We start from the raw sequence: 18,683 nt of genomic DNA, 5'->3' as shown, positions 1-18,683 counted from the left end.
TGGCAGTAGCGCCTGATGTGTAGGCTAGAAATTAACTCAGGACACAACACTAACTTTAAAGTAGCTTTAGCGATATTTCATATAGCGCTTGTGTTTCAGTACACTATATTCAGTATTTTTTTATAATACTACAATGAAGGATCCAGGAACATGTTAAGAATATTTCAAGTTTTGTATGGCACAGTACATTCTCCACATCTTGTACAACTGGGATAAAAGAAAACACAAAATACAATACCTGGAGAAAAAATGTATTTTTAATAATCAATGAAAATTAGTTTTAATAAATCAGAAGTTTTGATAAAAATACGTTTTAGTTTCAAACCATTAATAAAAGGCATCCTGACAGGTTGAAAATCATTTGGATTGCACAAACTGAATGCATACGTATATAGACTGGATATTAGCAGGCATTTAGTTTTAGTTAAGCAGGCCATGTGGCAAATTGCGGTTCAATTTCTAATGTAGACCAGAGATGTAATAAATGCCTATTGGTAGCATCAGGTATGTTGCAAAACAAAAGGAATGCACAGTTTAAAAAAAAAAAAAACAGCATGAATATAGGATAAAGTGCACAACCATTATTATACAGTTCAATGTGACAGGAAGAACTGCAAGTTACTGCAAAACAATCCCTGTATACCCAAACTCTATTAAAACAGTCTACATCGAATTGTTCTACTAAGTGGTCATCAGCTACTGTCTATATCAGAACATTACCAAGAAAAAAAAAAGATAAGTAGGAACAGTTAAGTATACACTGCCTTCCATTCAGAGTGCATCATCCTCTGGTACTGCTGCAGAGATGTGCAAACTACTGATGGTTGCCAAGAAAGATTCCATAAATGTAATTTTCTAAAATGCTGAAAGTGCCAAATTCTTAACTTAGTTTCACCAAACACTAAAGCTCCTTGTACTAATAGTGCAATACATCTACATTTAATTACATCATTATAATCTAACAAATGGTGTGCACACTGTTGTGGCAACACATTAAAATGTATTCAGTGAAAGGTAACAAAATATTTGGCTCTTAAGTTAACTAGCAGCAAATCTGGCCAATCTGGCCAATGCTTATACTGCTTCCAGTTCCCACAGACTACTACACCTCCCCCCTCAATCTGCCCAAATGACCCATTACTTAACCTTGAAGGGAAGAGCCTCATAAGATCCATTCATTCCTCAAGGGGTGGGAGTGGGGTACAAGTGGCACTAGTGATGCCACTGTATTCCGCAGGAAATCCAAGGATTTCTGCTCAAGTCCTAACTGCTCCCACTGTACATTTTTAATATAATACCACGGCTAAGGTGCACAGAGGATTTTACCAAGGGCATTTCTCCTGCACTCATAAGTGATGTAATCCATCAAAAAGGCCCACTGCCTCACAAGAAGAAAGCGCTTTTGTGCCATCTCTGATATAAATAGGAACTCTTGCAAGGAAACTGTAACCTTTGAATCACAGTAGCATGGGTACATACATGCACACTTAAGAGGCAAAACTTGTGTCCTCTGAAAGAGTTTCAAACTACCTGAGTAATGCACTCACCTCCAATGTTCTGAGATTTTAAAGAATAATTAAGTAATGGAGTTGCAATGAGGGTTACTTCCTCCTTGAAAATTGAGCGTATTCTTCAGAACTCGCTCCGCATACTGAAATTCAACATTTCTTTTCAAGAAACTACCCATTTGTTGTTCTTCTGTCGGCTTTTCCTGGTTAGGGGTTGCCACAGAGAAACTCCGGTCTGCTAATGATTGGCAGTAGATTTTTACAGTGTTGAGGTGCCAGCTCAAACTTCAACGAAGGCACGCCCATTCACGCAGGTCTTTCGATCGCCACTCTACCGCAGGGAAGACGTGCAGATTCCACACAGAAGGCACTCCAGCCGAGAATCGAACAGGAGAACCTCTTGCTGTGAGGCAACGCTACCACTGCAACGATGGTACCCATTTGATGGGTTTAATTTCAGTATTCAGTGGTTCCATAAAGTCTGCTGGTTTAGTTCTGTAGGAAACATGTAAAGAAACCTATAATCTGCAAGGCACCCAAAACCTTTATCTTCGGTAAGACACTTCTGCAAACCTGTGAACATATCGGAGCCAAGAATTCAAGACAAACACCTGCTGTCACTGCCAAAAACAGGAGAATGCGCACATTGTTTTAAAAATTTTCAGCATCTAAAACACATTTCAAGTTTGTTTTCCAAGACCTGTACTTGACAAACAGCATTACTACCCTCCCTTTTTCCACAGGATAGGTGCGATATGCGCAGCTGTATCTTTCTGTAAAACATAAGTGGCATATGTTGCAATAATTCTACTCTTGATATAGCAGAAAACACTGACACTAAGTAAAACACCTTAAAATGCAGACCAAACTAAGCTGCTAAACACCAGTGGGTACTTTTGGTAAATAAAAGGAAGCCTTTTGAACTGGATGCTAGTGTACAATGTCATTAAGAAATGTCTTGTACTGGGCATCTGGAAATGTGGCAACTTGGCAGCAGTTTTGCTAAAAGTTTAACCGTGTAAAAAGAATGAGTCAGAAGAACATAATCCCGTGGAAACTTCCTTGGCTTTGTTATATACAAAATTAAATGCTATGCATAAAGAAATACTAAAAATCTGCTAAGAATGCAGTACAGAAGCCTTTTTAAGAGTTTTTTTGGGGCATAGGATGAGGTTTCCTACACATTTCAGAGTCCTAGACTGCATTCAACTACACAAATATTCAGTGAACCAAAAATGATGCAACTGGAGAAGGCAGCGAGGACACAAGATAGTATTCTAGCTCACTCTTAAAACATCTTTCTTCAGCGCACTTGCTTAGACTACAAAATCCTTAAACATTACTCCATTACATTTAGAGTAAAAGGAAACCAGATAAGCAGCACAATTCACATTCACTGCCTACTCTGAAGCAGATAATGTCCTACGTTTTGAAATATATAACTGGTTCTCACAGCACAGAAGTGCAAACTCAGTTGTATGCAAGATAAAGCACAGGGAGAAAGTGTGCAACACGGCTTATGCACTAGTACTCATAGTGCATTACACCAACAGGCAAATAGATAAAATAAGCACAAATATGCCTCCTCCCAATGTAAAACTTTAAGAAGGCTTGCATCATATAACCTGAACAATGTACTGCACAAACAATTTTAAGGTTTAAAGGAGATAAAGGTCTCTTTTCAAATCAGTAAAATCAGCAGTCACTACGTTTCAACAAATACAGTGCATTTTCATAATCAAATTTAAAAGATTCCACTATCGGTGAGGTAGGTACTTGCTTCCAGTAACAATGCTTTTAAGTAAACACGGACAGTGTAAAAAAGGGTCAAATAGTCCTGTGTGGAGAAAATAGTGTTCGCCAATGCAAATCCCAAAGTAGATGGTATGAAGCCTCGTCCATACTCAACCATCCAAGTACCAGCACTCCACTGAACAGCGGTAGCTTCACCTGCTTCATGAACAATAAAGTCACCTGAATAAAAAAAAACAAAAAAAAAATGTTAATTTTTGGATTAACTAGCTAACTAAACTACACTTATAGCTTCAGTCAGTAAGAATAACAATCTGCCAACTTTTAAATGAAATATTAAACAAATGTCCAGTGGTCTTGAGTGGAGGTGGTGTAAGTTTCTAGGACAATGATGTAAAACTGTGTGTGTGTGTGTGTTATGATAGATTCATAGGTGTTTAGTAGGCTAACGACCACAAGAGCCTTTTTAAGCCTAGCCATGCATCCCAATTCTCTGACAGTTCTAGTACCCTTCATATATGTAAGCAGGGGCTTAGCTATTTAGAGGCTGCCTGTGTCAATTAGAAACATAGGTGCCAAACCAGGTATGAATTTCCTGTTCACCATCCAAATGTCTAAGTTGCACTTGAATTGGATTAGAGATGAATTCTGATTCATCTCTTCCAGAAAAGGGGTAATATATCTCTGGGATACATGCCTGTCTCTCCAGCAGGTCCTATTTATTTCACAAGCAAGGTTCAAATATTTAGAACAGGTAATTCTGGTGCCGTTTGTTTTGCAGATATGCAGGAGTTCCATCAGAGTGGGGTCGGACAATGCCTTGTATGCCAGGCATAGATCTCCCCTAAACAGCCTGTAGAAGACTGAAAACAACATGGCACTGAAGTTTTCTGCATATGACATGTTACTTAAGCCCTGTATTTTTTTTTTATACAGATTCACAGATTGTAAGGCTAATGACAGTGTGTGTGTGTGTGTGTGTGTGTGTGTGTGTGTGTGTGTGTGGGGGGGCACTCTCTAAGCCTAGCCAAGTTTTCCTGAAAGAAAAATTATGTCCTGTATCTAAACAGGACATTGAGGGTCAGGCACCACCTCTGTTCATATTGGACATAGGTGCCAGGCTTGGTGTAAATTTCCTATTCCCCATCCACTGGTCTAAGCTGTGGTTAAACTGAGTAATAGACAAGCAGCCTCACCTGGATGGGAAGTCTGTTCTTTAGTATGGGCAGTCTCTGGGACACACCACTCTCTCTTCACCATATGGACCATGTGGAGGAGATTCATAAGTGTTGTGTTTGCAGATACCTCACCACACAGGTCACTCCTCAGCAATCTGTGAAGACAGAGTGGAGGGAAAGGGCTTAAGGAAATCTGCTTAAGGTAAGTTTATTTATTATAGCAATAACCCACATCAGGGTGTGGGTAATGCTATATTTACCCACGGTTGGTGTGGTTTGGTCACGAGGGCGAAGCCAGAGTGGCCAAACAAAGCCAACCGTGGGTAAATCCAGCATTACCCACACCCAGGCATGGGTTATTGCTATCATACAATGGTATTATTTAAGGGAAAAAAATTACTTTTCTTAAATAATGGCATTGTATAATGCCTCCTTGCTGCCCTTCCGCAGCTGTCTGGTATTCTGTGGCAGATTTGATGTACTGCGCATGCGTATGCCTACGCAGTACATCAGAGCTGTGGGCAAAAGCAATGGAGAAAGCAAGATCTCCATTGCTTTTTTCAAACTGTCTCGCTATGTTAAAGAAGTTTAACATAGCGAGTCAGCTTTAAAAAAAAAAAGCTATGGAGAATCTCAGTTGCTTTTTTAAAGCTGTCTCACTATGTTAAACTCGTTTAACATAGCGAGACAGTGTGAAGCAACGGAGATCTGGCGTTCTCCATTGCTGTAAAAAAAGAGTTATAGTAATGGAAAAAGTGCGGGCAACAGAACATTTTTCCATTCCTATAACTCTGATTTACAACGTGCATGCTGACCAATCAGCGTGCACATTTTTGAATATTAATGGGGGAGGGGCATTGTATAATTGTAGTTTGTTAACTGAGAAAGTCCATTAGGCCAGAGTGAGCCCTTTTTCAATGGAGGCCTGGGGAGAAAAGCTTCATGTAGCATGCATAAAAAATATCAGCAATTAATACAAGAAATTGTAGTGTCAACAATAACAGCGTTACTACACATTTTTACACAATAAAAAGAGCAAGACTGTAAAGGGTGCCACAGATTTTTGATCCATTGAGAGACAGTAACTTTTAAGGGGTAGTTGTAAAAGACAAGCAGGAGAACAGGATGGATAGCTAAAATTTTGAGATATGTTTGAGTGCAGTGTGGATATAGTAAGGAGTTTAGGAGGGGTGGGGGCAGGAGCACTCCCACGTAGAAGAGAGATAAGAGTAGAGTAGGGTCTTGAAGGTAGAAAGGTTCTGGGTAGATCTTATGTGGAGGAAGCGAGTTCCATTTCTGTGCTAGTGAGAACGATAATAGAGATTGGCCAGAAGTACGTAATGGTTTATACACTTCAAGAAGGCTCTGTTTATTGGATCTGAGAGATCGGCAGTAAGGTGCATGGTAAGTACAGAGGAGAAGGAAGGGCATTGGGAAGGATTAAAGATGAGTTTATGAGCAAGGAGCTCTAGCAAATTCAAAGAGTGTAAGGTGTCACAGTTGTGAGAGGATGATTTGGAGCTTGTAGCAGACTTGAAATTTTATTGTAGCAGGATGCCAGTTTAGCTTTAAGAGTGGCTTGAAGGTTGGTAAGGATAGGTGCCCCGTACGCACGAGAGAGGTGGTGGTAAGCGGTAGAGAGGGTAAGCCTAGTTGAAGAGGTTAGATAGCGGTTTTGGCGGTACAGCATGCAGAGTTTCTGGTAGTTTTCTTGATGTTAGTTTGAAGGCGAATGTCAAAACTTTAGATGTTCATCTAGAAGGACTCCAAGCAGCTTAGTGTGGGGAACTACTTCAATGTGGGTCATATTTTGGCTTTATATAGAGAAAGGTTTTGTCTATAGTGAAGTTTTCAGATGGGGTAAAGATCATAATTAGAAGTTATGTACTCACCATAACGTTCCATCTGAGTAGGTGTATTCATTTGTCTGCAACCTGTGGGTTATGGATCCGACATCGGATCCGAACCGGCATGGTTAACCAGCTATGGATCCAAGCTCTCAGCTCCTCCCCTCACCCATAATGCCCTGCTCTCCCTACTTGACCTCAGATCTTGTTTGCCGCGCTGGTGACCAGATTTGTGTTCCTAAGCTCTTCAGCTAAGTGCAGTTTTTCAGTCTTTAAAGTGTTTAATTTTGAATTTTTGTGTGAAAGTTTAGGTTTCCCTATTACTTAATTATACTTTTAGTGTTTTAAATTTATTTTTACTCATCCCTCCCTGGGTAGCGCGGTAGTGTGTTTGGGCCTGTTGTGTGGTTTAGTTACTTTTGCTTTAACTTTAGTTTAAGTAGCTTTTGGTATTTGGGATGTCTGAAACACCTCACTTCTGGATGTTCCATTTGTGCAGGGTTCAATAGAGCATAAAGGGCGGAGGAAAGCTTGTCTTGGCGTTTTGCCCGTCTTTGCCCCTCGACTCTGCCGCGCCTCCGGGGTAACCGTCTCAGCGTTGTCTCCTCCTCTCTCCCCCTCCTCCTCCTGGGACTCAACCTCCTGTAGTGGTGTCAAGGTAGAAAGAGGTACAGCTGTTCCATTTAATGGCCTGTTGCCTATTTGATAGGCAACTGGAAAGCCAATTGATCGTTGGGGAGGAGAGATTAAAGTGCGAGAGTTTTGACAACAGTAGGGTATGGGAAATGGTATAGAAGGCTGTAGATAGGTCTAAGAAATGAGAGGATAAAACATTACCTGAGTCTCAGGCACGGTTGATAATGTCAAGGAACGATAAGAGGGCTGTGGTGGTACTGCGGTTGGGTATAAAACCATATCGTGTAGGGATCAGGAGGTTACTGTCCAAGAGGTAGGACAGGAGATGTAGGTGAATACACCCAAGATTTTTGAAATGGGTAGAGGATAGCTATGGGGCAGAAGTTGGATATGTCAATGTTGTTGCCTCCTTTGTGTAGGGGAATGATGAAGGCTTTTTTTTCCAGAAGAGGGGTACATAGCATTTTTAGATGGAATGGTTAAGGAGTATAGATGGGGTGGGTTATGGCATCTGCAGGTAACTTTAGAAAGTTTGATAAGTTGTTGGGGGCATTACAATATAGTTTTAATTTAGAGAGAAGTGTTTTTTATAGTGTTGACGGGGATGGGTTTAAGGGATGGGGTGGGTGGTATTGGTGGCAGAAGAATGGCTGGAGGACAGAGTTGCAGAAGTTAGAGAGTTCTTAGGGAAAGATGTGGTGAGCTTGGCTATAGAGTCAATGAAAGAGGAGTTAGTCATTTAGTTAAAAAACAAAAAAAAAAGAAGTTATGTTCTTACCATAATGTTCCATCTGTGTTGTTAATCTTCATTCATTCTTGACATCCCACCTTCCTACCTAGAGACTCCTGGAGGTGCGTAAACAGTCCTGGGATCATGATAGGGTAGTTGTTCAGACAAAGCCATTACTTTCTCCATATTCTACGGGCAAGACTATCTGAAGGGAAGAGGCACTATGGATAGCCTTAGCTCGAGTTTCTGGCTGGGCAAGCTTGATAAAACGGCCAAGCCAGTTCAGAGGACGGAACAGAGACCCAACAGTTCAAGAATTCATGATCTCAGGACTATTTACGAACCTCCAGGAGTCTTTGGAGGGGGGTAGGAAGGTGGAATGTCAAGAATGAATGAAGATAGACAACACAGATGGAATGTTACGGTAAGAACATAACTTCTTTATCTGATGTTGTCAATCTTCATTCATTCTTGAACTGTTGGGACAGAGTCGCTGGCTACTTTAATCCTTGGGAGTCCCTAGGGAAGGATGTTCCTGAGCACCATAGAGTCAAAGGATGCTCTCCCCCTGGAGACCGTATCCAATTTATAGTGGGTGATTAAAGGTATGGGGGGATAGCCCAAGCTGCGGCTATGTCATACATAGAAGCTCTGGAATGAAAGGCTGCTGAAGTGGAACAGATCTAGTACAATGTGCCTTAATTTTTGTTAGCAAGTCCAGCTTTTTTGAGTATTAACAAAAGTAATGCAATCTCCCATCCATTTTGAGAGCTTTTGAAACTGGTTTGCCCAGTCTAGTACCTGAAAAGGATAAAAACAGTCTAATTTTCTAAATGATTTGGTTCCATCCAGATAAAAACGTAATTGTCTATGCATGTCCAACAAATGCAAGCAATATTTACCCTTGTTTGAAAAGTTTGGGAAGATAAACGGTAGGTCCATAAACTGATTGATATTGGAGCCTGATACTACTTTAGAATTAATGCCTCCTTTCTGCCTAAGTGATGCTCTCTCTTTGTGAAAAATGATGTATAGATGTTTCACACACACAGCCTGCAATTCTGATGTACTCCTGGCTAACGTGATGGCTATCAGATATATAGTTTTCAACGATAACTATTTAATATCACACATGGCTGCTGGTTCAAATGGCAGATAGACCAACCATAGTAAGATTAGAGTTAAATTCCAAGGCTCAATGGACTCTCCAGAAGGTGGTTTCAAATGCAAAACCCCCTTTAGAAAGGTTTTGCAAAGGGTGAGGAGACATCAAAGAAAGATGGTTGAAAACATTATGAAAATTTGAAACAGCATCTATATGAACACATAGTAGAGGCAGAGGCTCCCGATTGGAACAAGGTTGATAAATATTCTAACACCTTGTCAATTTAAACTGAAAAGGGCTCAATTTGTCCCTCCCCCAGACCAAAACACAAATCTATTCCATGTATTAAGGTAAAGTTTCCTGGTGGATGGTTTAGGAGAAGCTAGAAGTATCTTTTGTACTAGGGAAGATGGGTTATTCTGCCTGGCAATTATTGAAAGCGGTGGAACCAAACAGTCAGCTTGGGGATTTTTAGATTGAGATGAACTAGTCCCTGTGGGTGAGACAACAGGTCTGGAGATGGATCCAGAGACCACGGGCGGTGAACTAGGTGAGGCTAGAGAAAGGGAAACCATACTTGATGGGGCCAACAAGGTGCAATGAGGATCACTTTGCTTCTCAACCATTGGGCTTTCTTCAAAAACTGGAGAATTAGGGGAATTAGTGGGAAGGCATAAAGTAGTCCTTGGCACCAATCATGTAGGAGAGCATCCCTCGGGGACTCCCTGAGGGGTGAATTTGGGCATAGTAGCTGCTACACTTGTGGTTTGTGGGAGGGGCAAACAAATCGCAGCAAGGCTGATCCCATCAACAAAAAATCTTCACCGTCACAATGGGATTGAGAGACCACTTGTGTGTCAGGAGAATGCATCTGTTCAGTTTGTCCGCAATCACATTGGAATTCCCTGGGATGTACATTGCCATCAGAAAGTGGTTGGAGGCAATCGCTCATTGCCAAACTCAGGGCTTCCTGACATGAAGGGTCACATCTGGGGTTCCCCCCCTCTCTGTTGATGCACCAGACCACTGACCTGTTGTCTGACTGAATAGCAAAGTACTGCCCTCCGCTCTAGGATGCTGATAAGCAAACTGTCCTCTAGATGGGACAAGTGACTTGGACAGTCTTTCCCTGAAATCCCCCCCCCCCCCAAAATCAGGAAAGGATCCAAGCATCCGTGGTCACTACGGCCTTGGGCTGAGAGGGTGAGAAGGGGTGGCTCCACAATTTTTCGTTTCATCCACCAAAGTAAATCCTGCTTGCAAAGGTTGGTTATGTGGATTGGGTGCGACATTGGATGCGCTAGACACCGATGAGACACGAGGAGCCACTGAAGCATCCTCATATGGTATCTCACTAGAGAAACTAGGGTGATTGCTGCTGCCATAGACCCAAGAAATTGTAAAACCAGATAAGCCAAAATTGTTTTGAGAGTATCACTTGGAGTTGTGACCTCTTCGTCTGTGAAGAGGGAGAGCAGCCATGCAAAATCTTGTGTTTAATGTTGCTCCGATGAATTCTAAGTCTTGTGTGGGGGATAGTTTGAACTTTTCACTGTTTGAGATGCCTAGGAACTCTAAGGCTCAGAACCAAGTCCAAGGCGAAAACCAGTAGATGCCTGCAGGGGGCGGTGAGGAGCCACTCGTCTAAATATGGAAACACACCGAATCCTTCTAGCCTTAAGTGAGCTGCTACTACTGCTAGGAATTTCATGAACACTCTGGGAGCTGTGGTGAGACCAAAGGGCAGTACTCAAAATTGGTAATAACTGGCTCCCAGCTGGAAGTGGAGATATCTTCTGGAGTGCTTGTCCATTTTTATGTGGTAATACACATCCTGAAGATCTACAGAGCACATGAACTGTAACCATCTGGAATTTTGTCTGTTGAACAAACTTGTTCAATACATTGAGGTCTAAGGTGATCCTCCAAGTCCATGTCGTCCATGTCTTTTTTGGCACTAAAGAATCTTGAGTAAAATCCAGATCTTATTTGGTCTAGTGTGACTGTCCAGATGACTTTTTTTGAAGCAGCTTTTGGATTTCTAGTGCTGCTATATCCCTCTGACTGCGTGGAACCATTGGGGATTCACCGTGGTGGTCTGGGATAAGTTTGAAGGGGATACGGTAACCTCTGGTAATTAATACCAAACCAAGTAGTAACGAATCTGATGAAGTCTATCTATTAGACGAAAGCGCTCATCTGTTGTGGTTGGAAGTAAAAAGAATCGATTTTATTACCAGTGTGGTGGTTTGGACTTCATTTCTTTACAACCTCTGGTAATTATTGTCTGCACCCAGGAATCTGATGTTACTGTGTGCCACGCTAGATTTAGAGAAAAATCTTCCCCTGACTGCCTCCACAGGTAGGTGGTAGGTGTAATCTGTATCCTCAGTGACAGACTCTTTCAGAGAATCTAGGTACTTCCTCTTGCTCAATCTCTTACGGGGTGGCTCCTCAGGGGAAGGTCTGAGGAGGACTCCTAAGAAAGGGTACTCTGCAGCAGGGTGTCTTACTGTTCTTGCGCCTGCTGCCCCAATGTAGCAGACTATGACAACTGCGAACCAGAGGATACATAGATGCGACACTCCGACAGGGATGGTGCCAACTGACAGCCTGCTGAGGCGGGAGTTCTCTCCATAATCCAGAAGGCAGGCCTGCACAAAGAGGAATGGGAGCCTGGAACAGAGAAAGAACCTCGGAACTGGGGTCACATCCCGCTCCAAGCCCACCTCCAGAGGAAGAGTCCTGAGAGGACTCTGAAAGTACAGTTGTGTACACTTACCATAAATGTAGATGTTAGAGTGTATTCACTGTTGCAGTCAATACATTTGGGTCATCTGCCTGCAGGTAGCCCTCAGCTGGCCTGTGTACTAAAGTCTTGGATTCCTGAGTCGGATGCTGTCTCTTCTTCCTTTACATCAGGTGGGGTATAAAACATGCAGCAGACGCCACTACATCAGCTTTTCTTGCCCCAGATGTCAGGTGCCCCCATAATGGGAAGAAATTATATGTGATGTTACAACAAAAAGCAAATACACCAGAAAGCTCAAATACATCAAACAAGAAGGAAAGGTAGAGCCAAGAGAAGTCAGGGAGCTGGAGGGAGGGTAACCAGGACTGCAACAGTGAATACACTAACATCTACATTTATGTTAAGTGTACACAACTGTACTATGTTCTTCGTGTTTCACTGTTGCAGTCATTATATCTGGGTTGATTCCCAAAGCTAAGGAAGGGAGGAGGAAGTTCGAGAGCATTAGGACCAGCTATTAAGCCCTGCAAAACAGCAGTGGCAAAACCAGCTCTGGATTTAGAAAAAATAGGCATGTGGTAATGCTTGGAAAAGGTATGTACAGAGCTCCAGGTAGCAGCTTCTAGGATGTCCCTGGTAGGAACTCTTCTGAGAAAGGTTGTAGAGGTAGATGCAGCCCTGGCGGAATGTGATCTTATCCCCTGTGGGGTAGGTTTTCCATGGTGCTTACAGCAGAAATGAATGCAATGGGCTAACCATTTAGAAATTGTTTGCTTTGAAATGGCCTTCCCCTCTGCCCCTGTAGCAAAACCAACTAGCAGCTGTTCAGATTTTGAGAAGCTTAGTCCTGTCAAAATAAAATCTAAGTGGTCTGTGCATGTCCAAAGACTGCAGTAGTTTTTCTCCTTTGTTTTGTGGATTCGGGAAAAAAGTTGGCAAATGAATGGACTGGTTTTATGGCCACACCAGATACCACCTTGGGCATAAAGGAAGGAAGGATTGGTCCCGAGCGAAACCTTATCTGCATGGAAGATTATGAAGGGCTCCACAGCCATAAGGGCCTGTAATTCAGACACTCTTCTAGCTAAATTGATGGCTACAAGGAGAGTTGCTGCTGGTTCAAATGGAAGAAGAGTGAGCTTTTCCAATACAAAGTTAAGATCCCAGGCTGAAGTAGGGGCTCGCCTGAGGAATTGCTTTAACAGTGGGTGAGAGAAGAGGGGTGAATCAGTATTATAATGTGCTGAAATGGCAGAGGCATGAATTTTAATAGACTAGAAGGATAGGCCCTTGTGGAGCATTTCTGTTAAGTACTGAAGGATATGAGGTAAGCTGGGCACTGTAGTGCCCCTCCCCAGAGTCTGTCTCCAGGAACAGTATCTTTTCCACTTTTCAGCATAGGATTTTCTAGTGCTAGGTCTCCTCGCTTCCAGAATGACATCTAGCACCTGCTTACTGAGGGATGCTACTGGAGAGCTCAAGGTATTAGCCAGGCTGCAAGGTTCAGGGTTTGAAGCTGAGGGTGCAGAATCTGGCTCACCTGCTGGGACAGCAGGGAAGGTGTCTGCGATAGGTGCCATGGATCCAGCAGTATCATACTGCGTGCAAGCGAGGGTACCAGTGCTGGCAAGGCCAGTCTGGTGCAATCAGTATTGTCCTGTTTCTATCTTTAGCAGAACCTTCGAGAGGAGAGGCAGAGGGGGGAAGGCATAAACTGAGAGGCTTTCCCAGGTAAAGGACAAGGCATCCACTTTCCAAGCTTGACTGTGGGGAGTCCTTGTGCAGAATTTGTCCAATTGGTAGTTCTGAGGGGAGGCAAACAGGTCTATCTCTGAGTCCCCTATTTTTTCCTCAAGAGGTTGAATATCTTTGGTTCCAGTTTCCATTCGTGTGGGTCCATGAGATTTCTGCTTAGGTCTGCCAGTGAATTTAGCCTGCCTGGCAGGAATTGAGCTTGTAGGTGCACTTGGTAGCTCAGGGCTGTGTTCCACAGAGCCATGGCTAGTCCGCAGAGAGAGTACGAGTGGTTTTCCCCCTGCTTGTTTATGTACCACATAACTGTGGTGTCTGTCTTTACCAATAACTGTCCTGGAAGTATATGGTCTTTGAAGGCTGTCAGGGAATTCTGTACAGGTAACATTTCTTTCTGGTTGATATGCAGGTGCCTCCGACTCTGGTTCCATTTGCCCCGAATGCACCGCCCTGCCACGTGAGTGCCCCCCCCATGCATAGTCTGATGAGGGTTGGGCGGCAGAGGGTAGATTGAAAGGAAGCCTCTTGTTTAGGTGGCAGGTCTCTGCCCATATCAGGAATCATTGTCTCCAGGTCCTGAGAATATTGACACCGTAGTCTTTTTAGATACTATTGTAGTTTCCTCATATGCAGTCTTGCATATGGAATTAGTAGAATGCAAGAGGCCATGAACCCCAGGGCTTGCAGGATTTTCCTTGCAGATAGCTGGGTCTTTGTGGCCGGTAGTCTGAAGTAAGCTGTCAAATAAATGTGTTTCTGTGGCGTGAGGCAAGCCATCTGGGAAGTTGTGTTCAAGCTTGCTCCCAGGAATACAATTTGTTGGCAGGGTACTAGATGAGATTTCTTTTAGTTTATGGTGTACCCCAGCGAGGTTAGAAGTTTCTTTACAAATGCCAGATGTTTTAGTAGCATGTCCTGGCTTTCTGCCTGAACTAGACAATCTCCAGGTATGGGTATATTTGAATATTTCTCTGCCTGCAAAATGCAATGACTGGAGTTAGACACTTTGTGAATACCCTGGGCGCAGCTGACAAGCCAAAAGGAAGTGCAGAGAACTAATAGTGCATGGAGCCTGCTCTGAAGCGTAGGCATTTCCTGCAAGATTCCCTTATTGGGATGTGCAGGTAAGCTTCAAGTCTAAGGTTACCAACCAGGTAGCTTTGCCTAGCATAGGAAGCAGCTGTTGAAGTGTTATCCTTTTGAATTTTGGGATTACCAAAAAGGTGTTTAGAATAGAGAGGTCCGTGATAGGACGCCAGGAGCGGTCTTTTCTGGGTACCAGGAAGAGTCTTGAGTAAAAACCTTGTTCCCTTTCTTCGGCTGGGACAGGCTGAATAGCCCTGACACTTAGAAGAGAGAGAACCTGCTGTTGAGCCTCTGCCCACTGATTTGGGGGTAGGTCTGGCTAACCATTTGCGGTTGGGTAAGGTGTGGAAGTGGAATCGGTATCCTTGGAAGACTATATTTAAAACCCATTTGTCCTGGGTAATGAGTTCCCAGTTATTTGTATGCAGGGCCGTCTTTCCTCCTAGGGAAGCAGGCAGTTGAGCAGGGCTTGGAAGGTTTAAGGTTAAGTCATTGTGACATTTTTCCATAGGGGGGTGTCTTACTACTTCCAGCTTTGGAAGTGTGAGCCCCCCACTGCTTAGGCCTGTGTGCGCCTTGAGACTGTAGTCTAGGTGGTCTGTTGTTGCTGGGTTTGGACTGAGAAGGCCTGTAAGAGACTGGAAAGGACCAATTCTTTGAAGGCCAATCACTACTACATATCTGGTAGGCTGTACTTGCAGGAAATCTTTAACAGTTTGCATATCTTTTTAAGGACTTTGGCTTTGCTGCCAAACAGGTGGTCTTGGTTTAAGGGAGCATCCAGTAATTTAGCTTTAACATGATCGGGCAAGTTTTGCTCCTTAAGCCAAGCATGCCTTTTAAATACAGACCCTGTGACAGCAGCCCTGCAAGATGCTTCTAGAGAGTCAAAACCACATTGCAAAGTATGTTTACCAACTAGTTCAGCAGAATCCATTAAATCCTGTAATTCTTTATGTTCAGCACAGTCAGGAATCAATATTTTCTGTTTAAGTAGCCCCATAATATGCTGCTGATACTTTAACATATGAACCTGGTAGTTTAAGGCCCTAATGGCCAAAGTAGCAGAAGTGTATACATTCTTACCCCATCTGTCTAAGGCTCTAGAATCTCTATCAGAAGGGGTAGGCTTTTTGGCAGTAGTAGCCTTAATGCCTTTAGGTCCTTGGGAAATGGTCTCTGGGTCCGCAGTAGGATTCTTGAAGAGGAACTTGTGAGAGTCAGGTACTCTAATATCGGTCAGGTTTTCTGGATGAGCTGGAGGAAAAGTGTCTGGGGCCAGGCTAGATTCCAAGAAGGCATCTACAATGTCCAGGACAGGAGGAATAGCTAAAGGCCTGTGTTGAGGAGGAGTAAGAATTCCCTAAGCCTCTTTTTGGAGGCAGAGTAATCCTGGCTTTCCCAGCAGAAATACCCCCTAAGTATGCAAGGTTTCACCAAAAATCTTCTGGAGGGGAGAAGGAATGGAAACCTCTGCATCAGAATCCTCATAGGTAGATAAGGGCAAATCCTGGTAATCAGAAGAAACAGAAATTTCAGAATCCTGATCAGAAGAATCAGATGGAAAATCAGTTCTAGGTCTCAGAGAGGGAAGGCTGGCTTCCCCTAATTAAAGTAATAAGGTCTTCAGCCATTCTTGTCATTTGTTTTTTGGGCATATGGTCCTGACCATGCGGTTTGGATGTCGATTTTCTAGGCATGGGTTGAGTTTTAGGCCTTGAAGAAGAAGAAGGCATCTGTTTGAAATGCAAGTCTGTAGGCCCGAATACACACTCAGAAGCAAGTGCCTGCACAGCTGCTTCGAACCCATCCAAGGAAGAGACATCCGCAGGTTCCATAGTCGAAAAAGCATCTCGCAGCATACCGGACTCCAAATGAGTCTCAGCAGAGGCCTGCAAATCTGAAGTAGTGGGTATCGGGGGCTGCAAAAGCACCTCACGGAGTACCGGCGAACTGGCGAATAGTTTAGCGGAAGTGTCATCGGCAGTTTTGGACCTATGCGGTATGTCGGTCTTTATCTTTACGTTTTTTCGGAATATCTGTAGTCAGATGGCTTACCGACGACATTTCTGGTTAAACAGAGTACCAAAATAATTTGCTGCAAAAACTGACAGACTACGAATAGTTCATGGGTTGAATAAAGCACAAAACCAACAGCGAGGGAAGTCATGGTCAGGGCCTAAGCAAGGAATGCAGTACGAATGAAAATCTTTGAGGCATTTGCTTTCCAGAGGTAATACAATTGTTAACTTTTACTGACATCAGTTTAAGAGCAAGAAAAAGGACCCCCAACGGGGTACGTAGCTTTTTTGAAGACGTCGGTTCTGAAGCTCTAAAACGAAAGTTTCAGGAGTTGGCCGGCACTTGCAAACTGCTTCTGCTTCGGGCACCGTGCGACAAGAAAGACTGATGTAATGGCGTCGGCTGCATGTTTTATACCTCTGACGACCTGACGTCATGGAAGAGGAGACAGCATGTTGTTGTCTTTCGGCTTTTCCTGGTTAAGGGTCAGCACAGCGGAACTCCGGTCCCCTAATGATTGGCAGTATATTTTCACGAACGCTGAGGTGCCAGCTCGACATTCAACCTTCAACGAAGGCACGCCCATTTACGCATGTCTTTCAAACGCCCACCCAACTGCGGGGAGGACATGCAGACTCCACACAGAAGGCACTCCCTGCACTCCAGCAGAGAATCGAATGGGAGAACCTCTTGCTGTGAGGCAACATTGCTACCGCTGCATCCGATGCAGGGATCCAAGACTCTGGTATTCAGGCCGGCTGAAGGCTACCTGCAGGCAGATAACCCAAATGTAATGACTGCAACAGTGGAACACGAAGAACATCTGTCAGAACCAGGAACCGTAGATGGCACCGTGGAAAGAATCAGAGCTGAACTAGTGATCCTGGAGCCGGCAGTCAAGTCACGGTCCCACTGGTGGGTCGGCTCTGACAAAGCAGACCACAGAATCAGTTCCGGAACTAAGATGAGGTCCACCATCTGTACCAAAGTATTTGGCACTGGAAAAGAAGTCAAGGGCTCCAAGACCTGCGGAGAGGTTGAAAGAGGAGGAAGAAAAGTAGGAGTTCTTGGAGTACAGGCCCCAGATCCAGATAGGCAACTGGCCCTATATGGGGCAGGAAAGATATCTGGCCAACAAGAGCTGATCCACTAATCTGACTAGATCAAACTCTGAAAGGCTCCTGGTGGAAAGGATGGACATCCCCCGAAGGTGATTCCAGGCATTCAACAAAGGGACTCGATTGTTGACCAAGGAAGGTGTCAACAGATGGGGAGTACCCAAGTCCTGGGTAAGGATTTGACCTTAGGCACCGTGGTCGGCTGACCAATGACTTGTTTTGGAGGGGGGGGTGATTGGGGAAACTACTATTGGTGCTGAGAGGGTCATATGTACCGATGGAGGGGTCAATACAGAGGGTGTCTTTCCTAGGTTCAGTAGTTGTCTGCATCATAGGGGAAGCTGCAGGCTTCGGTGTCGAGACAGTAGCAGATGTCGATTTTGAATTTTAGGCCTCTGTTCCGAGGTATGGTAAGTGGCCTGGCCCTTGGAAGATTTAGATTCCTGGGATTCAAGAGATGCTGGAACAGAGTGTCTCCTCTTTTTTGATTCCTTTTTGGGAGAGACTGATGTCTCTGCCTCAGACAAAGCCTCACTGAAAGGACATTTTAACAGCCCTTTGAGGATTCATTTGTTACACCTCTCTGCAAGGGTTCAAGTGCTGAAACCCTTGCAGAGATCACAAGGAGAGTGGACCTCTAAATGTGGCACCTCTAAACAGACACAAGAAAGATGCCTACCCAAGTTGGGCAACGTTCTGCCCCATCAGCTGCACTGTTTGAAACCGGTGGTTCCTTTATGCTTCTCAGCCATTATCTAATTTTTAAATGAGAAGGCACTCACAAAAAACATTCATGCACACACACACACAAAGGAAGAAACAAGGTAAAGAAAACTTTTTCTAAAGGGTGGTACCAGCAATGGTAACTAAAGAGAGGGGTGAAGGGTAATACCAACGATAGTATTTACAGAATTACCAGAGGTAAGAGGGAAGGGTGGGGCTTATACCAACAATGTTACGAGAGTAAATACCAATAAGATAACAGGGAATAAACAGCACTCTCAATCAACCAGACATAAGTAAGTTAGAGAAATCAACCAACTAATTTAGAGTTAACAGATAAAAAAAAAATGTAAGAATATATATAAAGAAAACATTAGCATTTAATTGAGAGCATGGCTGACATGTCCAAAATTCTACACAGCCAATGAGATCTGGGGGAAGGGAAGAGAGACATTATAGGTAGCCTTAGCTTGA

General features: G+C 43.6%; 1 protein-coding gene across 1 annotated transcript in view; it reads right to left on the bottom strand.

Moving 5' to 3' along the window:
* Positions 1-239: 239 nt before the first annotated feature.
* SIGMAR1 (sigma non-opioid intracellular receptor 1) overlaps positions 240-18,683 on the bottom strand; it is a 318,701-nt gene continuing 300,257 nt past the window's right edge. The window contains exon 4 of the mRNA XM_044077789.1: positions 240-3,482. Coding sequence (XP_043933724.1) covers positions 3,253-3,482 — 230 coding nt within the window. The 3' untranslated portion in view covers positions 240-3,252. The remainder of the gene's footprint in view (positions 3,483-18,683) is intronic.

The sequence above is a fragment of the Protopterus annectens genome, chromosome 1.part1 (assembly GCF_019279795.1).
Source record: "Protopterus annectens isolate FY-2018-M chromosome 1.part1, PAN1.0, whole genome shotgun sequence".
NCBI lineage: Eukaryota > Metazoa > Chordata > Ceratodontiformes > Protopteridae > Protopterus > Protopterus annectens.
Note: the sequence above shows the minus strand (reverse complement) of the source record. Positions and strands in the feature narration are given on the sequence as shown.